This window comes from Falco naumanni, chromosome 6 (genome assembly GCF_017639655.2).
Source record: "Falco naumanni isolate bFalNau1 chromosome 6, bFalNau1.pat, whole genome shotgun sequence".
Lineage (NCBI taxonomy): Eukaryota > Metazoa > Chordata > Aves > Falconiformes > Falconidae > Falco > Falco naumanni.
The window spans coordinates 10616815-10640307 of record NC_054059.1 but is presented as its reverse complement, the minus strand read 5'-3'; the positions used below and the strand labels follow the sequence as shown (position 1 = coordinate 10640307).

Genomic DNA, 23493 nt, shown 5'->3' with positions numbered 1-23493 from the left:
CTGGGTATTGGGTTCCACACAAACTATCCCGCAAACAGCGTTGAGTGACTTTCCAAATGCTCAGAAAATCACTCACCACTATTTGCAGGATAGTATATGTGCTGAAATAAGCACATGGACTAATAAAGCATTTTCTCTACAAATTGCAGCATTTGGCTTTTCAGAAATATTTTCCAGGCTGTACAAATGTTACAAATGATCTGAAGTGAACTGAAAGGTACATAATGCTGGCTGTCAGCTGGAACAAGCCATCTAGGTTTTGGCAAAACAGAACCTTCTTGGCGTGCCAGGATTGGTCAGTATTTCATCACATGGTAAGGTAGGAATTGCAGGGTACAGTATCCTCTCCCAGTCCTAGGAACTGATAATTTCTATTTGTGTTTGTACCAGAAAGATGCAATGTTAGTTAGCCTCAGGTCTGGGTCTATGGGTAGGCCTGGCAGCCAGTTCCCTCAGACAGCACACTGAGAGAAACAACAAATGATATGGCTACGCTGCCTGCTTAACCCGGAAAAGGCAGGACAGCTAATGCTGCTGTTCTTGAAGAAGGAAGGAAGATGTGGGACAGCAGTCTGCTTTGATGCTGGGGAGTCAGCTCTAACCAAGAGCAGCAATCACTACTCTTGCGAGACCTTAAGAGCAACTATATGGGTGAAGGACAAACATTAACATAGTTCAGCATCCTGTCTCCACAGCAGTCAAAACAGATGCTTAAGAAAGAGTACAAGAGCATCTGAACACATGATGCCTCCCTGGAGCACTCCCTCAGGCCCTGTCTTCACATGGAGTCATAGAATCATAGAATAATTTAGGTTGGAAAAGACCTTTGAGATCATCCAGTCCAACTGTTAAACCAGGACTGCCAAGTCCCTCACTAAATCATGTCCCTAAGCACCACATCTACGCATTTTTTTAAATACCTCTAAGGATGGTGATCCCACCACCTCCCTGGGCAGCCCGTTCCAATGCTTAACAACCATTTTAGGGAAGAAATTTTTCCTAATATCCCATCTAAACCTCCCCTGGTGCAACTTGAGGCCATTTCCTCTTATCCTGTTGCTCGTTATCTAGGAGAAGAGATCTACCCCCACCTACCTACAACCTCCTTTCAGGTAGTTGTAGAGAGCAATAATGTCCCCCTTGAGTCTCCTCCTCTCCAGACTACACAACCCCAGTTCACATGGCCCCTTTAGACAAACAGAAACATTCAGGCTGATCCAGGGCACCCCTTCATTCATTCTGGTTCCTTTACTTGCCAGTTCTTGCAATAAGGCAACAAGCTATCCCTGGCCTCTCAGTATTTTTCACTTTGCCTACTATGCACGAGAGGTTTTGAGCCTGCCTTGACTAATACTACAGAATGTTTAGCAAGTAAGAAAAAAGAAGAGCCTTGGGAAAGGTAAATAACAAACATCAAAATCACCCAGTGAGTCTCAGTTTGAGGACTGTGAAGATTGGAAAGGGCAATAGTTTGGAAAGGAAATTTATTCATTCTGTAGGAATTTACCCCACCTTTCCTCCTTACTCTATTCATAACATTTCTTCCACCTGATTTCCAGCAGTCACACCAAACCCATGAAAGGCTGGCTTCAGAGTAATTTGCAGACAAAAATCACACCTTAAGTTTGAAGTAATTCTTGCTGAATCCAAACCTATGTTACATAGAAAATATTTTCCTTTCTTTAATGGTCAAACAAAAAGCCAGAACTGACTGATTTGAGGTGGCATTTTTGTTTGGAGAGACTTTACAGCAAAAAAATGGTGAAGAAAAATAAGGTCCATTTTCTTTAAAATATGATAATTTCATAAAGAATGGAACGTTGCAAACAGTGGTAATGTTGTACTACACTCACCATCAGTAAAAGCCTCTCCTTCTACTGGGTCTCCTTCTCCACTGCTGTAGGTTGCATATACTGAAATCCTATATTTAGTCTCTGGTTCCAAGCCTTCTAGCACAGCATCCACTGTATTTCCAGGGACTCTCTTCTCTCCCATCTCATCATCATAAAGTGATTTCCATACTATCCTATAATCATTAACTGCTCCTGGAGCTGGTGTCCATGATAACCCAACTGTAGTGTCAGTTATGTCTGTGGTAACCAAATTACGCGGTGAACCACGTTCTACAAGAAAGAAAACAGAAAATTATCTCTAAATTACAAACAGCAAAAGTTAGCAAGATACAAATGGAAAAGTAAAATGATCATAAAGGCAAAATCAAACTTTTCCCATCAATATTAGTTTCAATAATATACATCTGTAGTTCCACAAAACGCTTAAACTTAACTTTAGACTATGAATGATCCTATCTCCTGCCATGCAAGACACTTAGCAGTCATGTTTTAGAATATGTAAAATAAAAATGGCTTTAATCAGATTTGGAATTAAGCCAGTGCTTAAATATGCTGCAGCTCATTTAGGTAGGTTTTAACTCTCAAGTAAATAACTTTATTTCATTCATTCGTCTTCATCCTCATGTGCGTAACTTTTTTCTGGGGAGTATATAAAGGAAACTTTTACCTGAGTCAAACAGTCTTTTCTCTAACAACCATATCTTCTTATTTAATAGTACTATTCTTATCTTCCCGACTATCGCTTACCAGATCTATCAGCTATTTCATTTTATGTTTACAACTAATTTTCAGCATTGTTTCCTTCATGCCACAGTTACAGTAGAAAATAGTCTCCATCTTTCCACTCATAAGATTTGTACCTCCTTCCTCCCTGGAGTTTGTTCCAGCCAGCTTGGAACAAAGGAAACAGCTCGTTAGTCTGTGAAATCCAGTTGTCAGCTGGATGCGTGAGTCTCACCTAACACACCAGAGCAATTCCACTGCTTAAAATGGAGCTTATTGGTCTAAAGTGGTGCAGTGAAAGGAGTGTCTCTGTTTAATGTTTAACATACGTCTATAGCGTACGTTCAATTTTCCTCTTGCAGTGGCTGGCTTTTGATGGCAGGAAAGGAGCGCTGACTGGTGGACTTAATGAAATGGCCCCACTGTAGCAAAAACTGCAAAAGGGATCTACAAAACGAGAGCCACATACACACAGAAGTGCTTGATTCTTTGATGCGTGTTCCCTGTGGCCTTTCTCACTGTACAGGACACTGCTGAGAGACTGCTTAGCAAGATAACTTAAACATTTGAGGTGGCCTTATAACATCACAGTTAAGTTTTACCTTCACTGATAAAAACATATCCCTATATTATACCGTAGCAGCCACAGGACCAGATTCAAAATTCTTTGAACACAGAGAAATTCAGTACCTATCTAATTTCCACTGCTTAGGCTCATTGCAAGAACAGACCTCACTGTTTTCAGAAGCCTGAAGAGTTTGAGTCCAAGACTAAGCAATAAGTTGCTCAAAGTCATATACTGTGTTTTCACTTTTCCTATTCATTTGTCTTTCACTTCCACTGCAAATCTGCAACATTTCCAAACATAATCCCACTGGAGCAAACAGGACTACCTGTACAAAGCATCATTTTGGAAATACCTCATTGCCAGCACAACTTCATTAAAACTGAGCCTATGAATGCCACTTGGCTTAATAATGAAAAGAAATTAATATCAAGCTATCTGAAAACAATGTTTACAGTATAATAAAGATTCACCAACTACACAGATTACGGAATCAGAGGGTACCACTCAAACCGCAAAGCTGACTCTCAAATATAGCTAACAGAGCATGTACTAGAATTCCTTTTGTTGTGAGGTTTTTCTGATATTAATTCACAGCCCTGGGACATGCCATCATGTTTTTCTGGAGACAATTATTTTCCCATCCTAACTCTTAATCAGTTCTTACAATCTTACTCTTCAAACCAAGTTTTAGCCTCACAATATAAATCACCAAAATTTATGGCATCTTCTCTGCAAAAAAATCTTAAGATACAGAGGTCTGGGTAAAGTTCACTTGTTTACCTTTTCACAACAATAGCAGTTGCACACAGTGAAAAAGTTATAGTGAAAAGGTCTGATTCAGCTCATGCTTCATGAAGTCTCACCAAATTCAGTGACTGCATTAAATGAAAGCCAGAGCAGAATCTAAACTCCAAAGACCAATTTTCCTGGAAGCCTGAAAAAAGGACTTGCCTTCAAAAGTAAATTACACCAATTTTTCTGTCTGCTCTTAAGCTTCTACTCCCAAATCTTGGCTTTTTCATATAATAAAAAAAATATTCAAGCAATCCAAATGGAAAAAATATGGAAAACTTAACTTGATAGAATGCACAGATGTCTCACAATAAAAAACTTTCTTTCCATATTTTAATGTAATATAAATATACAAGTCACTTTATTTTGGCTACTTTAAAACATGGCTCTGCCACAACATGATTTCAGTATTAAAGTATCTGCTACCACAGCACAATTTTTTGCAAGCCTACTCTTGGACACTACAGCTAATGATATATGTTGGAAACACCACAAAAACAACTGCATATTTAAAACCTTTATTGATTAAGTCATTACTGAGGTCATTAAATAACAGAGGAAAATAATTTGTTTGGAATGGACTATAACGAACACCAGTTACTGTAATATGATGGTTCTGAAAGAAATATTCTTTAGACCTAAATGTCTTTTTTAAAAGTCAAGGTAAGAGTGGGAAAAGGGACTGGGATTCCTCCCAAACCACTAGAACTAAATGGAAAATTTTTACTTCAAATAGTTGGAAACTGCTGACAAGACAACCTACCTACTAAGGGAAATTGGACTTTTTATATGTTACACTGCAACCAAGAACACTTTTTTAACATAACACACTAACTTGATTTGCACCTCATGTGTGAGGTGGAAGTTCACTGACAACTTTTTTCTGCTTCACTGGATCTCCTAGTCTTTTTGTATTAGGGGAGCAGCTGTGTTTAAGATGCAGTTCAACTGTAAGCCTTAAATTATTAGGATTCCATCAAATATTATCAAAGCTGCTACACTCGGAGTCAAGAAACATATTTATGCTCCACAATAACACTGACATAATGTAGTTATTAGCAAACATTTGATCTTTTAAATATTTTTCCCTTGGTTTAAAACAAAGTATCTAGTTACCTTGCTTACGTTTCACACACACACACACACACACAAAAAAAAAAAAAGAAAAGAAAAAAAAGAAGAAAAAAAAAAAGAAAAAAAAAGTCTACAACTGTAACACCTAAGCAGTTATTCCGTTCTTTGGTCCACATGTTCAGAAATGCTTGTTGTACACTTACTTCTTGCCTGCTTGTTTAAACAGTATGGATAAGGAGCACAGGAAGACAACATACACTGTAAGAAAGAAAAGAGCTGGCTTCTCAGGTCACAAGTGGTTTTTGAAAGACTCCTGATTTTTCCTGACTTGAAATGGAAGCTAAAGTATGCTCATCACTTCATACGGCCCCGAGGTCATCAGCAAGTGAGGAAGTAGTTGATTTTTTAAAATTATCCCCTAACAAGCATTAGGTCCTATGATGCTCTGGAGCACCAAACCAGCTGGTATAAGCACAGCTGCAAGTCACAGTGAATACATACACAGTAAAAGAGAGTGTTTGCATGGACAGGTCAAACCTCTGCCTGGATGAGCAAGCTAGTCACCAGTTTCAGGCTATCAGATTGTCTTTAGCAGTCTTTATCTCAGAGCTGGTCTATCTGCAGTCCCTTGTACATCTCTACCATCTCTCAGTGCAGACACACTCTCAAAAATTGATTTGGTATCTTTCAGTCAGGTGCTTTTACACCCATTCTCGATTTCTGCAATGTCAAGTTTCCACATTAAGTTTTTCCACTATAGTATGCCAGAGACACAATTAATGCAGTTTCCCTGTGTCCACTTGGATTACTTCCCACAGCTCTCCAGCAATCACTGTTGTTATTGAACACAAGACTGTGAATCAGCTAAAATTAAAATGTTGACCTTCATAAAAATCAAAAAGCCTTATTCAAATGGCCTTTCCCCTCAGAAACACTTACACAACTCCAGCAGATTTCAGTAGGAGTTGTACATGCAGTTTGGGCCCAAAGTTTAAACAATTTTCTGTATGTGCTCTTAAAATCAGTTTTCAAGAACAATCTGCAGTGGTAAATTTCATGCAGACCAATGTTTCATTTAAGTTAAACATAGGACTGATCTAAGCCAGCATCGTAAAAGGTCAGAATCAACTGAATAAATGAGCATTCTCTTGCAGAGGCATATACCAAAACTTTATGGCCTGAGTCCTGCCTGTTTACAATGGGATACATCAGGAGTCAGCAGGCTAGGCTGCCACAGCCAAGGATCCAAGTGCGCACATCAGATGAGACAGTGAGACAGTAGCAGAATCACTTCAAGGTTTTACTTTAATGGTCCAACTCTCCTCAGCACTGGAGGAGGCAGTCACATTGGCTGTCTGATATCCTTCCCTCCAAAGAAAAAATAGTTGGTTATTCCTGGAGTACCAGCCATCAGGCACGTAAAGAAGGGATGTGGACATGGTGCAAGTGAGAGTCAAGGACTTGCCACACAAAGGAAATGCTCACTTGACCGTTACAGCAGGTTTCTTGCTCTTCTGATGCTGGGAACACAGAAAGGTGAGAAGATGCAAACCAGGAGAGTTCCAGCATGAGGGATTTTGGCCAGAGCACTCCTGAGTCCCTGCTCAGGAAGGAATTCATACTCGGTCCCTTTAATATTTTATATGTCTTTTCCAACAGTAAACCAGTTAACACTACTCTCAGCTGCCTAGAAATATCTTTTTATTGTTCATTCAACCTTCTCCTGTGTTAATTTTTTTCTGATATATATGTAATTTCCCATGTAAAACTAAGATAATTTTCCACAGATTATCATAACTCATTTTCAAATGTCAGGCTCAAAAATCTTGGAATGTATAATTTTTAAAATGCATGAAACAGCATTAAATCTCCTGAGGACACTGAGTCCTTGTTTCTGTCAGGACAGAAGCAGCACTACAAAGTCTGAACATTACGTAAAGTCCCTGTGATATGCTAAAAACCTCATTGTAAGAAAATGTCACTTGAATTTGTACTATGCTGCCTGTAGGAGGTCATTAATTTCTAAAGCACTCTTATGTTACTATAAAAACAATTTTTAAAAAAATTATTTACCAAAAAACTGCTTTCTACTTTCTGACCAAAAATGACACCACCACCCCACAATCCCCAAACCTAAACTCTAAGAGATATATACAACATAACTTAAAAGTGAAAAACTACACAGTCATGACAACTTTTTTAATATATTGCTTTAGTACAGCCCAATCCTCACAGAACAAATAGGAACCCATCAAATGGGATGGCAGGATTGAGCCCTATATCATTGAAACATAGATTCTCTTTCTAAAGGGGAGAGGTTATGACATAATTATCTCTCAGATTTGCCTCCTGAATATAATATACCACACCTCTTGTTTATACTACAATGTACAAAAAATGGGTTGACTTTCTGCTAGTGTAGACTAGCGGTCTCATTTATTTAAAAAAAAAAAAACTATGTTCATTGGCACCAACAGTGTTTCTAGCCTAGGAAATTCACTGGTATAACTGGAAATGCTTTGAAATTTCTCAGTGCAAGCAAGATGGGAATCTGACCACTGAATCTTTCTCTGAAAAAAAGGCTTTTATGATAAATGCCTCTGAAATTCATACTTAAAAGTGTAATGACTTCCCTGCTTAGAGTCAGTAAGTGAAATATTCCTAAAGCTGTTCTTTAAAAATATGTAACTGCCAGCAAAAGGACACTCATAAAATAGATCTGCAGCTTCCAAATTTACAGACAATCATTAAGATTAAACATTTCTGTGTAGATTCTTTAATCTCACAAAGAATTTGTTTCTGTTTAAAACAACAGCAAATTATGAAAGTTAATCTATTTAGCAGCTAATGTACAGTATGTTCTTTTCATCTGACAGCATGCCTCTGGGCAGAAAACTAGATTCTTGCCAGACTTATAACCACCTCTCTTATTAAAAAACAGATTAGAAAAACAGTAGCTCTCACAAACCGCTCACTGTCTCTTGCATTTACACTCACTGCCCTCACTGTGTTTATCACTGTATTTTATTTCTGATGTATGATGACCTGGGTAAGATCTTATGATCTCCTAAAAAATTGAAAGGCATATGGTTTGTTTGGGTTGTTAGGGGAACAGGAGGGAGACTTTTCCCTAAGGCATTGCTGTGGGTGTTTCTTACTTGTTCCTCAATCTGTAGAACATATCATCAAATATAACCTTCACTGCTAATTTTAGTTCCCCCAGTTGTCACAAGCCTTGTGCCACCACACAGCAAACAGCAGTCTACACTGATTTAATTTACTTCAGCAGTTTCAATGACTTTGTGTGAGCTGAGGGGAATCAGAGCCAACAAAATATGCCTGAGGAAAATTTTTCCATGGCACCTTTATAGAAGGGTTCCGAGCAAAGCTGCCTAGTGATGGATCACCATGCACCTTTGAAAGTGAGAAGATAAAAGTGGAGTGTTTTCTACAGCACATATTTTGCATGTGCAGTTATGTTTAATGCAGTATGAAATATAAAGCTCCAGAACTTTCACCTCTGGATGGTACTTCATAACTGCAGACTCAAAAAGGCTGTATAAGAGATCAGAGCACTGTAATTTTCCTAAAATCTGGATTACTGAAGAAGGAAAGCATACTTCTTCAACAAAGGGGCAAAAACACCGTTTCCCTTTTCCCACTCTACAAACACAAGAAAGAAATAAACCCATTCTCTCTGAATAACAATTACCTGTATGGTATGGAACAGCACCCACAGAAGTGAGTCATTTTCTGATTACTCAATTTGCTAAAGTCTCTATTTCATTTTGTCTGTGAACAGTTCATAAAATTCTGATCCTCTGGCATGTGTTTATCTTTGGGTTGGACCAGATAGCTATGCAAACAGTTTATAGAAGAGATTATCTACAGTTACTTGGGGGAATATTTGCGTTCTCTGTTTTATACAGAGAAACAATAAGGGCAAGTATATACTTAGCAAAAAGAAAAACAAAAGGAGAAGTAGAGATTACCCAGCTGGTAAATGCTATCAAGTACACAGAATGATTGCTGGGTTTGTGTGGATTAATTTTCCTGAGTGTCCTGAAACAAACAAGCCACTTCAAAACACTGAAAAACTGCCATGCAGAGGAAAGCTGAGGAAGAGGAGGACCTTCCAAGAGCAATTTTTAACTGCTCCAAAATACTTTGGAGATAACATACATAACTGAAGGACCTTCTGTGAATGCCTGGGCAGACACGTTCTTGTAAATCATGTTAGAGCAGTCTGAAAAATTATCGGTCTTTCTCTCTCTGCTGAAGGCTACCCTTGCAACCTTACCCATGTGAGCTCTCCTACTACATGCAGAGAAAAATAAAACATTATTGAAGGCAGTAAGAATGTTTGTCTACACCCTTGGTCACAGGGGACCATTTAGTGACTCAGTAAAATTCCCTAAACATCTGAGATTGGATTTTTCATTTCCTGCCACTTGAATATACAATAGCTGGAGAAGCTACTGTATCCAGCTCCTCTTATTCTCACTTTCCTATTAGTGCTGAAATGTTTACTGCACCCAAACTGATTTCTCTTAGGCTACATATCAATACCATAAACTAACTGTCCTAGCCTGAAAGGTAATCTCAAGTCTAATTCTTGATATTATGATGAACTGGAGTGGCCAGCAACTATGGCATCACTGATCAAATAGGTTTGGTGAGAATTCATATGGTGAAGACATCAAGTAAGCCTCATCAGGATTCCTAGTACAGGAAAATACTTAAGTGCTCGGTACTTCAGTGCTGTTGGCAATGAAAAACACACACTGCACTATTTTGTTTCTCAGACGCTATGGCTCACGGAAAAACTATCTGAAATACTAAACACTTTTTTATGCTTCCTTTCACAGCTTTTTTGTCATTACTGTTGATAAGTTTATTTCTCCAGGAGCTAAGAGCTGTCCCATTCCCAGCCGCAGTGAGACAAGTTATTTCAGCTAATAGTTAGTCAAGTATTCACTTCACTGACCTGTATAATTTTTCAGCCAAGTCCAACCATATTTATTTTAGCTTCACAGGCAGCATGACTTCTCAAGTAAATTTCTACACTAAGCTTTGAAGTCTGAATGTTACCTTTCAGTTCTAAAATTGCAACCCTTTTATTCTTAATTGTCTCTTTTTCCTCAAAGGTATTATCTTTTTATCCTTCAATGAGGTAAGACAGTACCATACAGTGAAATGTCATCTTATATCCACTTTAACAGATATTCTGAGAACATTTCATGACATTAGTCAGAGTCCTTTAAAATATGCATGGACCATGTCCAAAGAGTTTTGGCCTAATTCAAGTATTTTTATTACCCCGTGAAACTGCAGATATGCAGATTACTGAAATATACAGTGGATGTTTCATGAGGAAACATCATGACTGAAGCCTCTGCTGTCATACAAAAAGAAATTTGTACTCTATTCTTTACCTTTGATCACCCAGTAATGACTGACATCTGTATATGCTCTTACTAACATTTTATTTAACCAAGAAAAATGTAATAGACAGCTTTAATGCAAAGCATAATATTTTCTGGAGTGCACCCTGACAGAGTTTTCAAATCCAGCTTAATCATCAAAGGGTATACATTCCAGTCACAAAACTACACCTGTCAAAATGGTAAAAGTAATTTTAAATTTGGGGTTCTCCCAGGTGAGGATCTGAATAAAAAGTAATTCAGTTAAGTGCTAGGATGCTTATTTATTCGTAAATAAGACAAAATCTGTCACAGAGTTTTTTAACTAAGGTTTTAATTTAATTGCTTAGAGTCAAATCTCCTACAGGAATGCTTCTGTCCTTTTAAGTGCAACATCCAGTTTAAACTCATCTGGTTGCTTACAAACCCATTCCCGAGCTACAGTCTACTAGCCATTTAAATTGTTTGACTCTTCAACCAAATTTCAGAATTTTTTTTCTTATTATTGACAATTTATCACTGCAGGAAGTCCAAATCAGTATCAGAGCCCTCCTGGAAGATGGTGAGGATGGGGCACACACTGAAAGAACAAGACAGTCTCTACCTGAGGCTGAATTCTGGTTCTCTGATTACTCTGTCTTTTCAATTCCACTGTATTTTAATTCACTGCTCTATTTATAATGTGTTTTAACTGAAGCTCTAGGCAATGCCTTAGAATTTTTTTCTGTTGCTCAGGTTCTGTGATAGGGTAAAAAGCCAAGCTTATTTTATGAATATGACAAATGCTTGATCTCTCCAGAGCTCCATGTTAATAAATGGTCTCTCACTACAAAGATACTCAATAAAAACCTTTCCACCAAATGTAAACAGTTAAGCTGGTCAATCCTTCACTAAAATTTGAGTCATCTCCCTAAGGAAGCGGACAATTCAGTCTGTTTAACAGAGAGCCAGAGGCCTCTCAAGACTTGCAAAGGAAGACCAAGGCACTCCCCTCTCCACTGACAGCACAGAGAAAAAAGCAGGGATATCAGGCTCCTCTGTCCACTTGGGATCCAGTCTGGTCTTGTTTTGAGAGCAAATTTGCATTCCTGGATGTACAGTGGCTCAGGTTCAGTGGAAAGAGTAAAGGAAGGAGAATCTTGCCCAGCATATACTACAGCCTTGTGAATCTGCTGGGATGCGAAGATGTGAATTCAGACTCTCCCAGACTGAGTAAGGCCTACATCTCCATGCTCAGTCTTCCCTCCAAAGCAGTGTGAGGCCTAGCAGAATACCATACAAAAGGAAGTGGCAGCACCACCACCACCACCGAGGAAGTCCAAGTCCTGAGCACCTCTGGCTTTTATGGGGGATATGGGCAGAATCCAGTTACCTTTTCTCATTTACCTGGAGCTCAGCAGTGTTCTGGACCGGAGACAGGTTGTTTTCTCCTACAAAAGGAGCATTTTGGATCTTACATGGGTAGTGAAAGCCAGGTAGTTAGGGAATTTTCAGCATGAATTACAAGGTGCCTGATTCTCTGATGGCTGCGTCCTGTCTCAGTGTAAGTAGGTGGACTGGATTTTTGCCTGAGACTTAGGTAGTGAGGCAGGCAAGCGGCTGGTGCCTAACTCTCAGTTGTTCCTTCTATAGTCAATGGACAGAGAAATGTTCCTTTGAAGGAAAAAATGGGATCTCAGATGGACTACCTGCCTTCTGGAGGTAACCTGCCTTTCATCATCAATCATAGAAGAATCCTAGAGAGTCCGTGCTGCAAACTGTAGCGTTCAGTTAAGTGCCTGAATTTTAGTGGGATGAATTCAGTACATTGGTGAATCATTGGAACTGATTTTTTTTTCCAGTTTCCTATTTAAAATAGGTTTTCCCGTTTGTTTCCTAAGCTATGTCACAAACAAAAAGTTAAACTGATGGAGGAACTGAGAGCCAAGTATATCCCTACTATAACTCCATTAGCGCCAATGGACAAGTTTTAATTCCACATAATTCATCTGTAAGATGTTTTCAAATGCCGTGCCTACACAGCTGCAGTGCCAGACTTTAGCAATACATACCTGGCCAGCACAGAGTACAGTCACGCTTCCTTTCATGGCCTAGGAGGCAGCTTTCCCTATCCTTTGACAATTAACAGATGACACAGAGAATGCTCATAGAGAAGTCTGGGAAATTCTCAACTTGAAGGCAGAGCAAGAGCAGCCTCCCCTCCTTATAAGAAAGTCTCTGGCTCTGACTTAGGCTTTTGCCAGCATTCTGTTAATGCTCAGCTCCAGGTTCTTACGAGTTAAAAGCAGGAAATGATTCATTATTCCCTTGCCTAGACTAGATGCTGCTTCTTTAATGCAAAAAACAGCCTCTGAATATCTTTCAGTAGAAAGCACTGCAGAAATCCTGCAAATTTTCAAAAGGACGAGATATTTTAGACCTATTAATTAATCCTGTTACATTAAGAACAATCTGCCACTAAAACTTCTTGAAAGTTGAGAGTTACAAGACAAAATGTTTCACTGAGGCTGGTGTGGAAGTAGTCAGTTTTGGTTGGTGCTTCCGGCAATACCTTTTTCAAGAAACCCAGTGTCCCCTCCACAACCAGTGATTTGACCCCACTCTTTTCTCTGATGGACAGTAGGTTTGGAAAATTCCTGTAAAGTAGAAGAGTGCCTTTATGCCTATTTTTCATTCACATATTTACTCCTACAGAAAACTCAGGAAGACAGTACACTTTAAGACACCTTAAACATCAATCAAATAAGTGAATGACTGTACAGAAACAATAAATGATTACCTTCAAGTGTTTCTCCTTCTCCAGAAAGGGCCTCCCCAGCTCCAGAGGCATACAAGGCAGACACAGTCAATGCATACCTAGTGGCTTCATCTAAGCCTTTCAGCACTTTAGAAGTAGTGTCACCTTTCACAGTCACTTCCTTAGTTTCTCCTCCTGCAACTGGAGTGTATGTTATAAAGTACTGCTGCACTTTGCCAGGAGCAGCACCCCAAGACAGCTTCATTGTTGATGTTGTAGCATCAGAAACTCTCAAATTTCTTGGATTTCCTCGGACTGCACATGTCAAAAGATGTTTAAAAGAAGTTAAAGCAAGCTTCATTTCTTGGTTTATTTTTTAGGTTACCACAACATAGAACTTAATGCTGAAAAAAATAATTCCTGAATAGCCTGCACTAACTCAGCTACAGTGTAACTTCATTGTAATCAGGATTGTACAATTCCACCCCCACCCTCCTTATGCAAAAATGTCCAACAAATCTTTTTGCTCCTATTATTTTCTGTTAAAACAAGCTCAATCCTGGAACAATTATACATACTAGCACCTGAATATATGCTCAACTTCAACATGCCAAAATCCATGTTGAAGTCACTGTCTGCAGAATCGAGTCAAAGATCAGCAATGAAGCCTGAAATTAACACATCATAATTTCTTACAGAGTTCTTTTTGATGACAGTTTTTCTGATTTCTGATATTTAAAATCTCAATGAAGTTTCACCAGTGATCAGGACATTTGTACTGTCTCTGTAGTCTTTAGATTTTGCTTAATAAGGCATGATACCTGTTAAAGGATCATATATTTTTATACAAGTTAAGGCTATGGTGATAACTTTAGTAAATTAAATGTTTCACTTATTCTTTGCTAGCTATTCAGAACAAAGTGCAAACAGGGTCTCAGTTTGCTGAAAGGAAATATAATTTATATCATTGACAATATGAAGAATCATGAGGACAATTGATTAAACATACAGGTAGATTCTTCACCAGTTACCTTGCCATATTAAGTGTTGTAGGTTAAATAGATTATATTTTAAAATGAAATATTACTATTTTGATAAATTATGTTGTCTTAAATTACCTCTCAACCAGGCTTGAGTAATTTTATAATTCCCTGTTCATCTGGGATAATACATATGCCAATATGGCTTATTCTCTTTTCAGTATGAATATGTCAGCATGCAGGAGTTCTTCTCAAGCTTACTATGTTCACAGCATTGATCATGTACCTTCATCAGTTTTTGCATATCCATTCAGCGAATTCCCAGGCCCAGACTGATACTCAGGAATAACAGACACTTCATATCTGGTATCTTGGATCAAGTTCTGCAGAGTAGTTGATCTTTCATTTGCTGAGACAGTCACTTGTCTCCTTTCTCCTCCAGTAAGTGGTCTATATACAAGTCTGTACCGCAGGACATTTCCTGGAGCTGGAGTCCAGCCAACTACAAAGCTATCAGTAGTTTCATCTGTTATCCTTAAGTTTCGAGGAGCACCTTTAACTACAAAAAATATACACATATAATTTGTAAATATTTGCTTTTTAATCATCTGAAGTATCTGAAGTGAAACCATTCCACCCATTCCGTTAGCTCATCCAGTTTATCAAAACAGTTTATATTGCCTTTCCATTGCTTAAAGGTAGACAAACCATTAGTCATTTCTGATAATTTAGGGCCAGGGTTACAACCAGCAGTGTAACAAAGCTGTCCCAGTTGTATTAATCCCAGTTTATACAACTGCTTCTGAAACTTAAGACTGACTGTGTTTAGCAGTAACAGCAGAATTTGACTGTGTAAGGGACATTTGGGCATGGTGGGGAAATTTCTTAACACAATAAATCATACAGGTTTCTTTGCTGTGGCCATTTGCTTCTGCACCACCTCCATTTACAGATAAATGTCAGATACACCTGACTACACAGAGGCAGCTCACCTATTTTAACAAAATGACCAAAGTAAATGTAACAGGGGAAAAAAACACACAAAAAATATTTCACAACAAAAAATATACTCATTTCAATATGAGTTGCATCTAATGCTTAAAAAACACTTCTGAATTAAGTCTCAATCTCAAAGACAAGAAATATTCCAGAAATTAATGAAAAACTGTGTTGAATCATTTAACCTAGCCTGCTCCTTGAAAAAAGATATAGCAGCTCAGGTCATTTCATATGAACTCAGTGGGCACACCAAAAAACTTGACGTTTCCAACATACATTAAGTTCTACTGTACTGCAAGTTGCCAAGCAGTATGTATCACTGTCATTAAGGCAAAAATTGTTTTGGTTTTTGCTATTTACTATCTAAAGCTAATGCAACTGGAACAGTATATGCCAAAAGCATTGTCATTCAGTGTTAAATTACAGACCTGTTAAGAATGGAACAATTAATAATCCTATTTTAAAAGAAACAAACTTGTCTTCTACTAATCAGAAACACAATATTCGATTTCAAATTCTTTAAAAGACTGAAACCAAGGTTAATTGCCAAGAAATCTGTCTGGCCCCAGTTGTTAGCTGGATCTGCATGGAAAGCTGCTGACGTTTACATGATTGCAGAAGAACTGTGTCTTCTCAGACATGTTGGGATTTCATCAAATCAAGATGCTGACAATTATTTAAGGCAGTATCAGTTACAACATGGGAATAGTGATTATTTTTATAAAAGCTATTCCTTCTCCTGTCCCTTACACTCAAAAGCTATATATTCTATCAGCCAAGAGCTTGTCTGTTTTCCTAAGGGAAAGTTATGTGCGGCCAAAACATTCTGACTGGTACAGTCATGGAAATATGCACACCAACAGTGAAACCTGTATCTTCCAAACTGAGCTATTTTATAAGTGTGTATTTCTATCAGTCCTAAGAGAAAAGAGCAATTAACAAATTTCCATGCTGCTTCTTTTGCTGCCTTGGAACCATTTACATCACCAAAGGTCACAAATGACAGCATGGAATAATGAAAAAGACTGGATCAATATTTTAAAAATCATGATTTAGGCTGAACTGAGTATTCAACTATGGAAATAGAAAAACAATTTTTCTGTTATCCTTCTCCTTTAAATCAGTGGAAATGCATCACGGCAACTCTATCAAAACAAGTACAGCTACCTTGCTTAAATTTACAGCCATTGATCACATAAACTCTGTCCTGGTTTCAGCTGAGATAACTTTCTTCTTGATGGCTAGCGCAGTGCTGTGTTTTGGATTTGGTGTGGGAACAGTGTTGATACACTGATGATGGTTTTGGTTGTTGCTGGGTAGTGTTTGTACTGGGTTGGGGACTTCTTGGTTTTTCAGGCCCTGCCAGCAAAAAGGCTGGAGGGGCACAAGAAACTGGGAGGGGACACAGCCAGGTCAGCTGAGCTGAACTAGTCAAAGAGGTATTCCATACCATGGGACGGCATGCCCAGTATATAAACTGGGGGGTTGGCTGGTGCCTGCCAATTGTTGCTTGGGACTGGCTGGGCATCAGCCAGCAGGCGGTGAGCAGTTGTATTCTGTGTCACTAGTTTTCTTTCCTCCCTTCCCTTTAGATTTCATTTGTCTTCCCTTCTCCATCCTTTTCATTATAACTGTTAATTATTTTTCTTTTTATTATTAATATTACTGTTCTTTTGGGTTTATTTTATCTTAATTATTAAACCGTTCTTATCTCAAGCCTGGAGTTTTACATTCCTTTCTGACTCTCCTCTCCACCCCCTGGGCGCGGGGAGGGGGTGAGTGAGCGAGCGGCTGTGTTACTGTTAATTACCAGCTGGGGTTAAACCACAACAAACTCACACTGTCATCAATGGAAATTTTGAATCAGCAAGAGTTATTGAATCGGACCCATGAAGTTCTGATGAGAAACAGCTGACCAAAAACTCAGCCCCCTTTAAGCCTATGGTATATAAACCCGAATTTCTATTAATGTAAGTTAGATGTAGACACAGCAAATTACATAGGTACGTACTGGACTTTAAAAGTGTTAAAGTCAACATGCATTCCTGCATCAGAGTACGATAGGATAGGATAGGATAGGATAGGATAGGATAGGATAGGATAGGATAGGATAGGATAGGATAGGATAGGATAAGGTAGTTCAGTTGGAAGGGACCTACAATGACCATCTAGTCCAACTGAAGTGTATATTAAGATTACTACATGCCAATGAATTTTTTATTGACAACACACCACTTCATTTGAAAATAGGTCACTGCATAGAAATATAGCATCCATCCAACTTTCAGGGAAAATAAAATCCAATCTTAACAATTTAATGTTGGCCTATTATTGGAATTTTATATCTTTACTAAATGCATTGAGAGACAATAATGTGTATTCTCATCCTGCGTACCAATACAGCTTCTCAACCTTAGCTGGCTGTTCCACATACACCCATTCCCTCAATTAAGCAAATTATTATTTGAACATATGACTCTTTTGCAACCTAATAATGGGAAGCCTACCTTCTAAGGTGGTTTCCTCTCCATCCAAGGGAGGGCCATCACCATCTTCATACTCAGAAATCACACTGACTGCGTAAGTAGTCTCAGGTAGCAGGTTGGTGAGAACTGAGCTAGTACTTGAAGCTGGTACTGAAACAATGAAGTCCTCTCCACCAACTGCTACTTTATATTTAATGAGATAGGACAAAACCTCAGATCCAGCTGGAGACCAGCTCACTTTGAAACTGTCAGATGTTACATCGGAAAAGACCATATTCTTTGCAGGTACATAAGCTGTATGGAAATAAAAATGCATAGATGAGGCATACTTGCTAGAACATTTTTAACACAAAACCTCTAAAATAAATGAAAAATGTCCCTCAATACTTTGATTTATTCTAACTGCACAAATATTTTATTGCACATGCAACAGTATTTGTTTTCTATATTTGCTTATAACTATCAAATTTCATGAAGATCATATCTAAGTTGTCTCAAATCATATGACAATGAGGAGAAGCACCAACTCAGTGATTTCTAGATCAAATGAGAACAGTCCATCCAAAACAATTACTTATGAAACTGAAGTTAGAATCTGATGATCAAGTTGGTTCCCTTTTTCTTACGTCCCATGAACAGCAATAACATTATGCCCTCGGGAACTAAGAATCCTTGGGGGGTTTCGGATCTAGATTAGAAATAGGACAAAATAAATCCCAGTATTTTTTCAAGGATGGAGGCAAAGGGGAAACAAGGGTCTTGACATGAGGCACAACGCAAACCTGACATTCCAGGCTTGTTTTGGTTGGCCTAGTCAGCCTAACAGTGGGGATGTTAAGACAGCTTGAGCCCTCTAAAACAAAGGCTGCTTTTCTGGTTTGTTCCTCAAAACTATCCTGAAGCAAAAGGCTTTATTTTTAAAGAGAGTGGGGTGTTCAATACTGGGGACTATCCAATGTTTAGTGTTCTACTAAACATTGGTAGGGACACTGAGCGTGCAACTAATCATAAGTAACTTTAGTTAACCAAAAGTTGGTCATTTAAAAATCTTTTAAATATTAAACATTATCCAAATTCACCAAGTTGGATACATGTGAAGACTTTCACGTACTACTTCAGTCTCTACAGTTAGATTGAGATTAGTATCACTTAGCATCTGCTGTCTCAAATTGTTTTGTATAAGCCCATTTCAGAGGGCCATTCATTTTACCCTAAAAATGAATCTAATCACCCTCTGGACGTGTCAGCATTTTTTTACTGCCTTTGAAATTCTAAAAGACAAGCTTAGACTAACTACCTCATTTTGGACAGCTAAAGAAGAATGGCCCTAGTAAGTAACTGCTTTAACTAAGACATCAAGTGTAAAACAGAGCACATCCACTAAGGTCATTCCATACAGACACACACTTTTAACAACTTTCTATGTGCCTAGGGGAGAAGGGGGAAAAAATACTTCTCCAAGAATTTTTTCATGTCCATTTCTCCATTAATTTCCCCTGTTGCTTTGAAAATGTTTGAAAATGAGAACCAAATCCCCTGTTATTAAAATTTCCATGTGTATATGTACAATTTCATCAACATCTATTTGTCTAGGTAACTACAATCACAAAACATTGGTTCAGACATTTTTCATTGCACTTACTTACATTTTTTCCTTATAGCAGCCAGTTCCTGCTCAATCCGCAGGCAGACAGACTGTGTGAGTTCAAATGATATTCTTTGAAAAGCATCAAAATCTTCCACTGTGTAAACATGGGTTTCAGCAGGAGGTGATGCAATTGCTTCTAACTCTGTACGCACTGCATCCTTCACACCAACTGCAAATATTTCTACATCTGCATCCCTCAGCTTTATTGCAGGTTCTTTAAAAGCATCTGACGATTTTCCATCAGTAATAAGAATCATGACTCTCGGCACATTTGGTCTTGAGCCTTTGCTGGTAACAAATACTTTCTCCCTCACATATGTCATTGCTTTGCCTGTGTTGGTAGATCCACCTCTGTAGGGGAAGGTGTTAATAGCCTGAATTATGTCTTCCACTCTGTTGTATCTGTTCAAAGAAAACTCCATATGGGGATCTCTGCTGTACTGTACAAGACTTATCTGTACTTTCCGAGGTGATATCTCAAAGCTTTTAACTAACACTTCCAAAAAAGCTCTTACTTTAACAAAATTGGCGATACCAATGCTGTAGGAACCATCCACTAAAAACACAACATCAGCTTTTACATCCACACCACGTGAGCATTCTGTAAAGAAAAAGAAACACCGCTATAAACAGATACACAGTGTCACAATTGTATTTGCAGTTCATGTATCATATCCAGTTGCTTTTAATTAAAATAAACCATGCTAAGTAATGATGTTTCTTACAAATAATAAAGGTATGATATTAAAACAAGCATCAGAGGTTTAAACAACAAAAAGCTACTGTGTGAAAATAACATAGTAGCTCCTAACTCACCCACTTGAACTTTTACTTGTTGTGTTTTCTCCATTATCGTTATTGGCTCACTGGGGGTCAGTCCTTTCATTGCATAAACATTAATTTGATACTCTGTGTCTGGAGAGAGATCTTTAACATTCAGAGCAGTAGTCTGAGGACCCACGCTCAGTACATGTTGTTTTCCACCAGCTATCATTGGAATGAACTGCAGTCGATAGCCAGTTACTTGGCTTGTGGATGGATCCCAAGTGATCCTAACAGATTTTGAGGAGATCTGAGTGGCCACCAGATTTGAAGGAGGCTCCACCACTGAAAGAAATCAAAAGCGAACCCAAAATGTTAATTACAATTGTAAACAGATTTTCTTCCACATTTTTATTTCTGGAATAAATTTAGTCATGCTTACTTAATCTTTACTAAAAATGACATATTTTTTGTAGCATAAATAAACACAAGTGAATTAAAGGACAGTCCAAATGAGGCATCAGTGAGAGGGCAGAAATATGAAAAATGCATTTGTGGTCCCCCAAGTATAGTAGAAGTTCCAGGAGAACACAGTACAGAGTGTGAACAAATGCGGACTTGAGCAGAGCACTATGACAGTGAAGTCACCTCTGCTGCCATTTTGGTCAAAGAGTAACTAGGCCAGAAAGCTGCAATGACACAGCTTGATGTCCATGTTTTCTCAGCATTCTCTAGTTTTCATTCTTTGGTTCTTAACTTATGACATATTCTGCGTCTTCACCAAGCAGTTTTTTTCCCTTAAGTACATTTTTTCCATAGGAGTGAGTGATGCCTGTGTTCAAACTGACCGTATAAGACTCTAACAACTGCACATCATTGTGCTGCCCTTGAAACTACGGAATAATGGAGCTATTCCAAATCTACTACATCACATATTCTGGTTTTCTGCATTTAAATGCACAAAGCTAAGACTTGTTTTCCACACTTGCTAAATGAGGAAATGGATCAAATTCCAGAAACAAAGTAAAGGAAGTATGAATAGCCCCTTAAGTATTCATCAGAGTAAACTGAAGTCAATAAATACATTTATATAAAGTATCTCACCTTCTTCTCCACTAACCAGTTCACCTAGCTGTTCATCAACACCGGAGCACACTTGCAAGATAATTTCATTCTGTATATCCACAATTCCATCAAAATTAGCCACATTGAACACATGCTTCAGTGAAGGCTGAGATGCAATTAGCTTGAGTTCCTTTGCATCTGCTGCTTTGATTCCTAGAAGTTGCGACAGGCAAGACTGTGTTAAGTGGCCATAAAATACAGACACCTGTGAATGCATTCATAAAGTATCAGAACATCCTGGGGTAAAGCTGAGTTTAATTCAGCTCTGTCTTCTGTCATTATCAATAATCAAACTACAAAAAAAATGATTAATGTGATGAGGTGACATTTTCAGCCTGAGAAAATAACATGGTATATGCAATAAGGCTGAGGTTGAAACTGTGCTTGTCAGTCATTTTAGTCTCCATGTAGGAGCTACAGAATTACTATCAAATCAACACAACTGGTATGTTCCACTCTGGAGTGTGCAAACAACTCACTCCAAGGCATACACATGGAAGGAGTGACATAGCGAAATTCTTGAAACATGTCTAGAATCTGTAAAACATACAACTTACTTCTTTAGGAATGTTAATCTCTCAAACATCAGAAAAACTCAACATACCCAAAATAAAAACTTCAACTCCTATGTTGCGAAGCTCTCTTGCAGGTATTTCAACTTCATCTTGAGCTTTTCCATCCGTAATGACAATTGCTACTTTGGGAAAGCCTTTTCTTGCTCCAGCAGACTCAGTGAAGGTGTTTTGAACCAAGTAATCAATAGCCTCACCTAAAAATACCAGCACAACTTGTGTTTTATTAGGCCTGAATGAACTAGGATTTAAGCAAATTTGAATTATAAAATGAAATGCTGAATAAGCATATATGTGGGAAATCTGTACCTGTCATTGTGTTGCCACCTTTGTAAGGTATCCTTTTAATTGCATCAATAAGATCACTTCTTCTGAAATACTGGTTTAAATTGAACTCTGTTCTTGTATCTGAACTGTACTGAACAACTCCAACTTTTGTCTTTTCTTCCCCAATGTCAAAAGCTGATACAAGGGCAACCATGAAGTCCAAAATATATCCAAAGTTATTTCTCCCTACACTCCATGAACCATCTACCAGGAAAACTAAATCTGTCATTGCACTTATGGAGCATCCTGGAATACACATACACAAAAAAAATCTCTGTTAGCAAATGAGAAATTGCATTGCATAAATCAGTATGAAATGTCTGACAGAAACTTAGTAGGTGAAAGCCAAAACAAGCAGATATTTAATAGCTTGATATTCTTATTTGGAACATCTGATTTGGGAAAGCATTATTCACATAAGTGAACACCCATACAAGCCTTCTAGCTGCAATTACCAAAAGGAAACTGTCACCTAGATACTCAGTTTTGAGACACCTCTCATGCTATTGCACAAGTTGTTATGCCACAGCAGATGAAAATCAGACACAAAGCTTTTTACAACAGTTTGATGTTATAGGAACATTTCATTTTGTTACCACTTCTGCTTTGCATCTTTATCTCTCCACAACAGCTACACAGGTTCTTCTGCAATGCCTTTTATCCACAGCACAAAGCCTTTTATTAATAGGACCAAGACACTCATGGACTTGCTTGGCTTAGTTGCTTGAAATTCTCAGTTTTGGTACCAGCTTTGCACCTTATTCTTTCAATATGGCTATAAATTCCTTCCATCCCAGTCCCTTCCCAAGTTTTCTTAACTCTGGACAAGTTTACAAGTTAATTTCATTGCTAGGTAACACAGGAACACAGCTTAACTTTATGGGGCCCTAGAGCTAGAACTCACTTATCTCTAAAATGTCAGATCAGTTGAAAGATGAAACACCTTACTTTGTAATTGAGCCTCAACCTTCTTTTCCTCTGGTATCCCTGGACCACCTGTCTGAACTGCACAAAGCACAACATAGAGAGAATTAATGGAGGAAATCAGGTTAAATTTGTAAATATCAAAGAAAAGTGTGTAGGGAATTACAGGCTCTAATCTGACAAGCCAGGGAACATGAAAATATAAATGCAAGTCATGAATACATCACCTGTTCACCTGTCCTTACAGATTTGACAATATACCATTCAGGGCAACACAAAAGACAGAAAACACAAATAATTAAGAATCCTCTGTATTTGTACATCTTGTACAGTAATTTCCTGAAAATTAATGGCAATATCCTTGGATGAAATACCCAGTATCACCCCTCTCTAACACGTCAGGGAACTCATCATAAGTCATTTTCCCGAGGTTGTTTGGGAAGCCCGGGACATGTGACAAAATGTGTCATATAAGATAGTTTGCTGTGCTTAACATTTTT

At 38.2% G+C, this 23493-nt stretch overlaps 1 protein-coding gene across 1 annotated transcript in view; it reads right to left on the bottom strand.

The window, feature by feature from the left end:
- The window catches only part of COL12A1 (collagen type XII alpha 1 chain), a 106066-nt gene that overhangs the window by 69979 nt on the left and 12594 nt on the right, over positions 1 to 23493 (bottom strand). The window contains 10 exon segments of the mRNA XM_040598161.1: positions 1854 to 2123; positions 13213 to 13485; positions 14437 to 14709; positions 17657 to 17929; positions 19282 to 19884; positions 20100 to 20390; positions 21150 to 21323; positions 21775 to 21939; positions 22052 to 22315; positions 23018 to 23074. Coding sequence (XP_040454095.1) covers positions 1854 to 2123; positions 13213 to 13485; positions 14437 to 14709; positions 17657 to 17929; positions 19282 to 19884; positions 20100 to 20390; positions 21150 to 21323; positions 21775 to 21939; positions 22052 to 22315; positions 23018 to 23074 — 2643 coding nt within the window.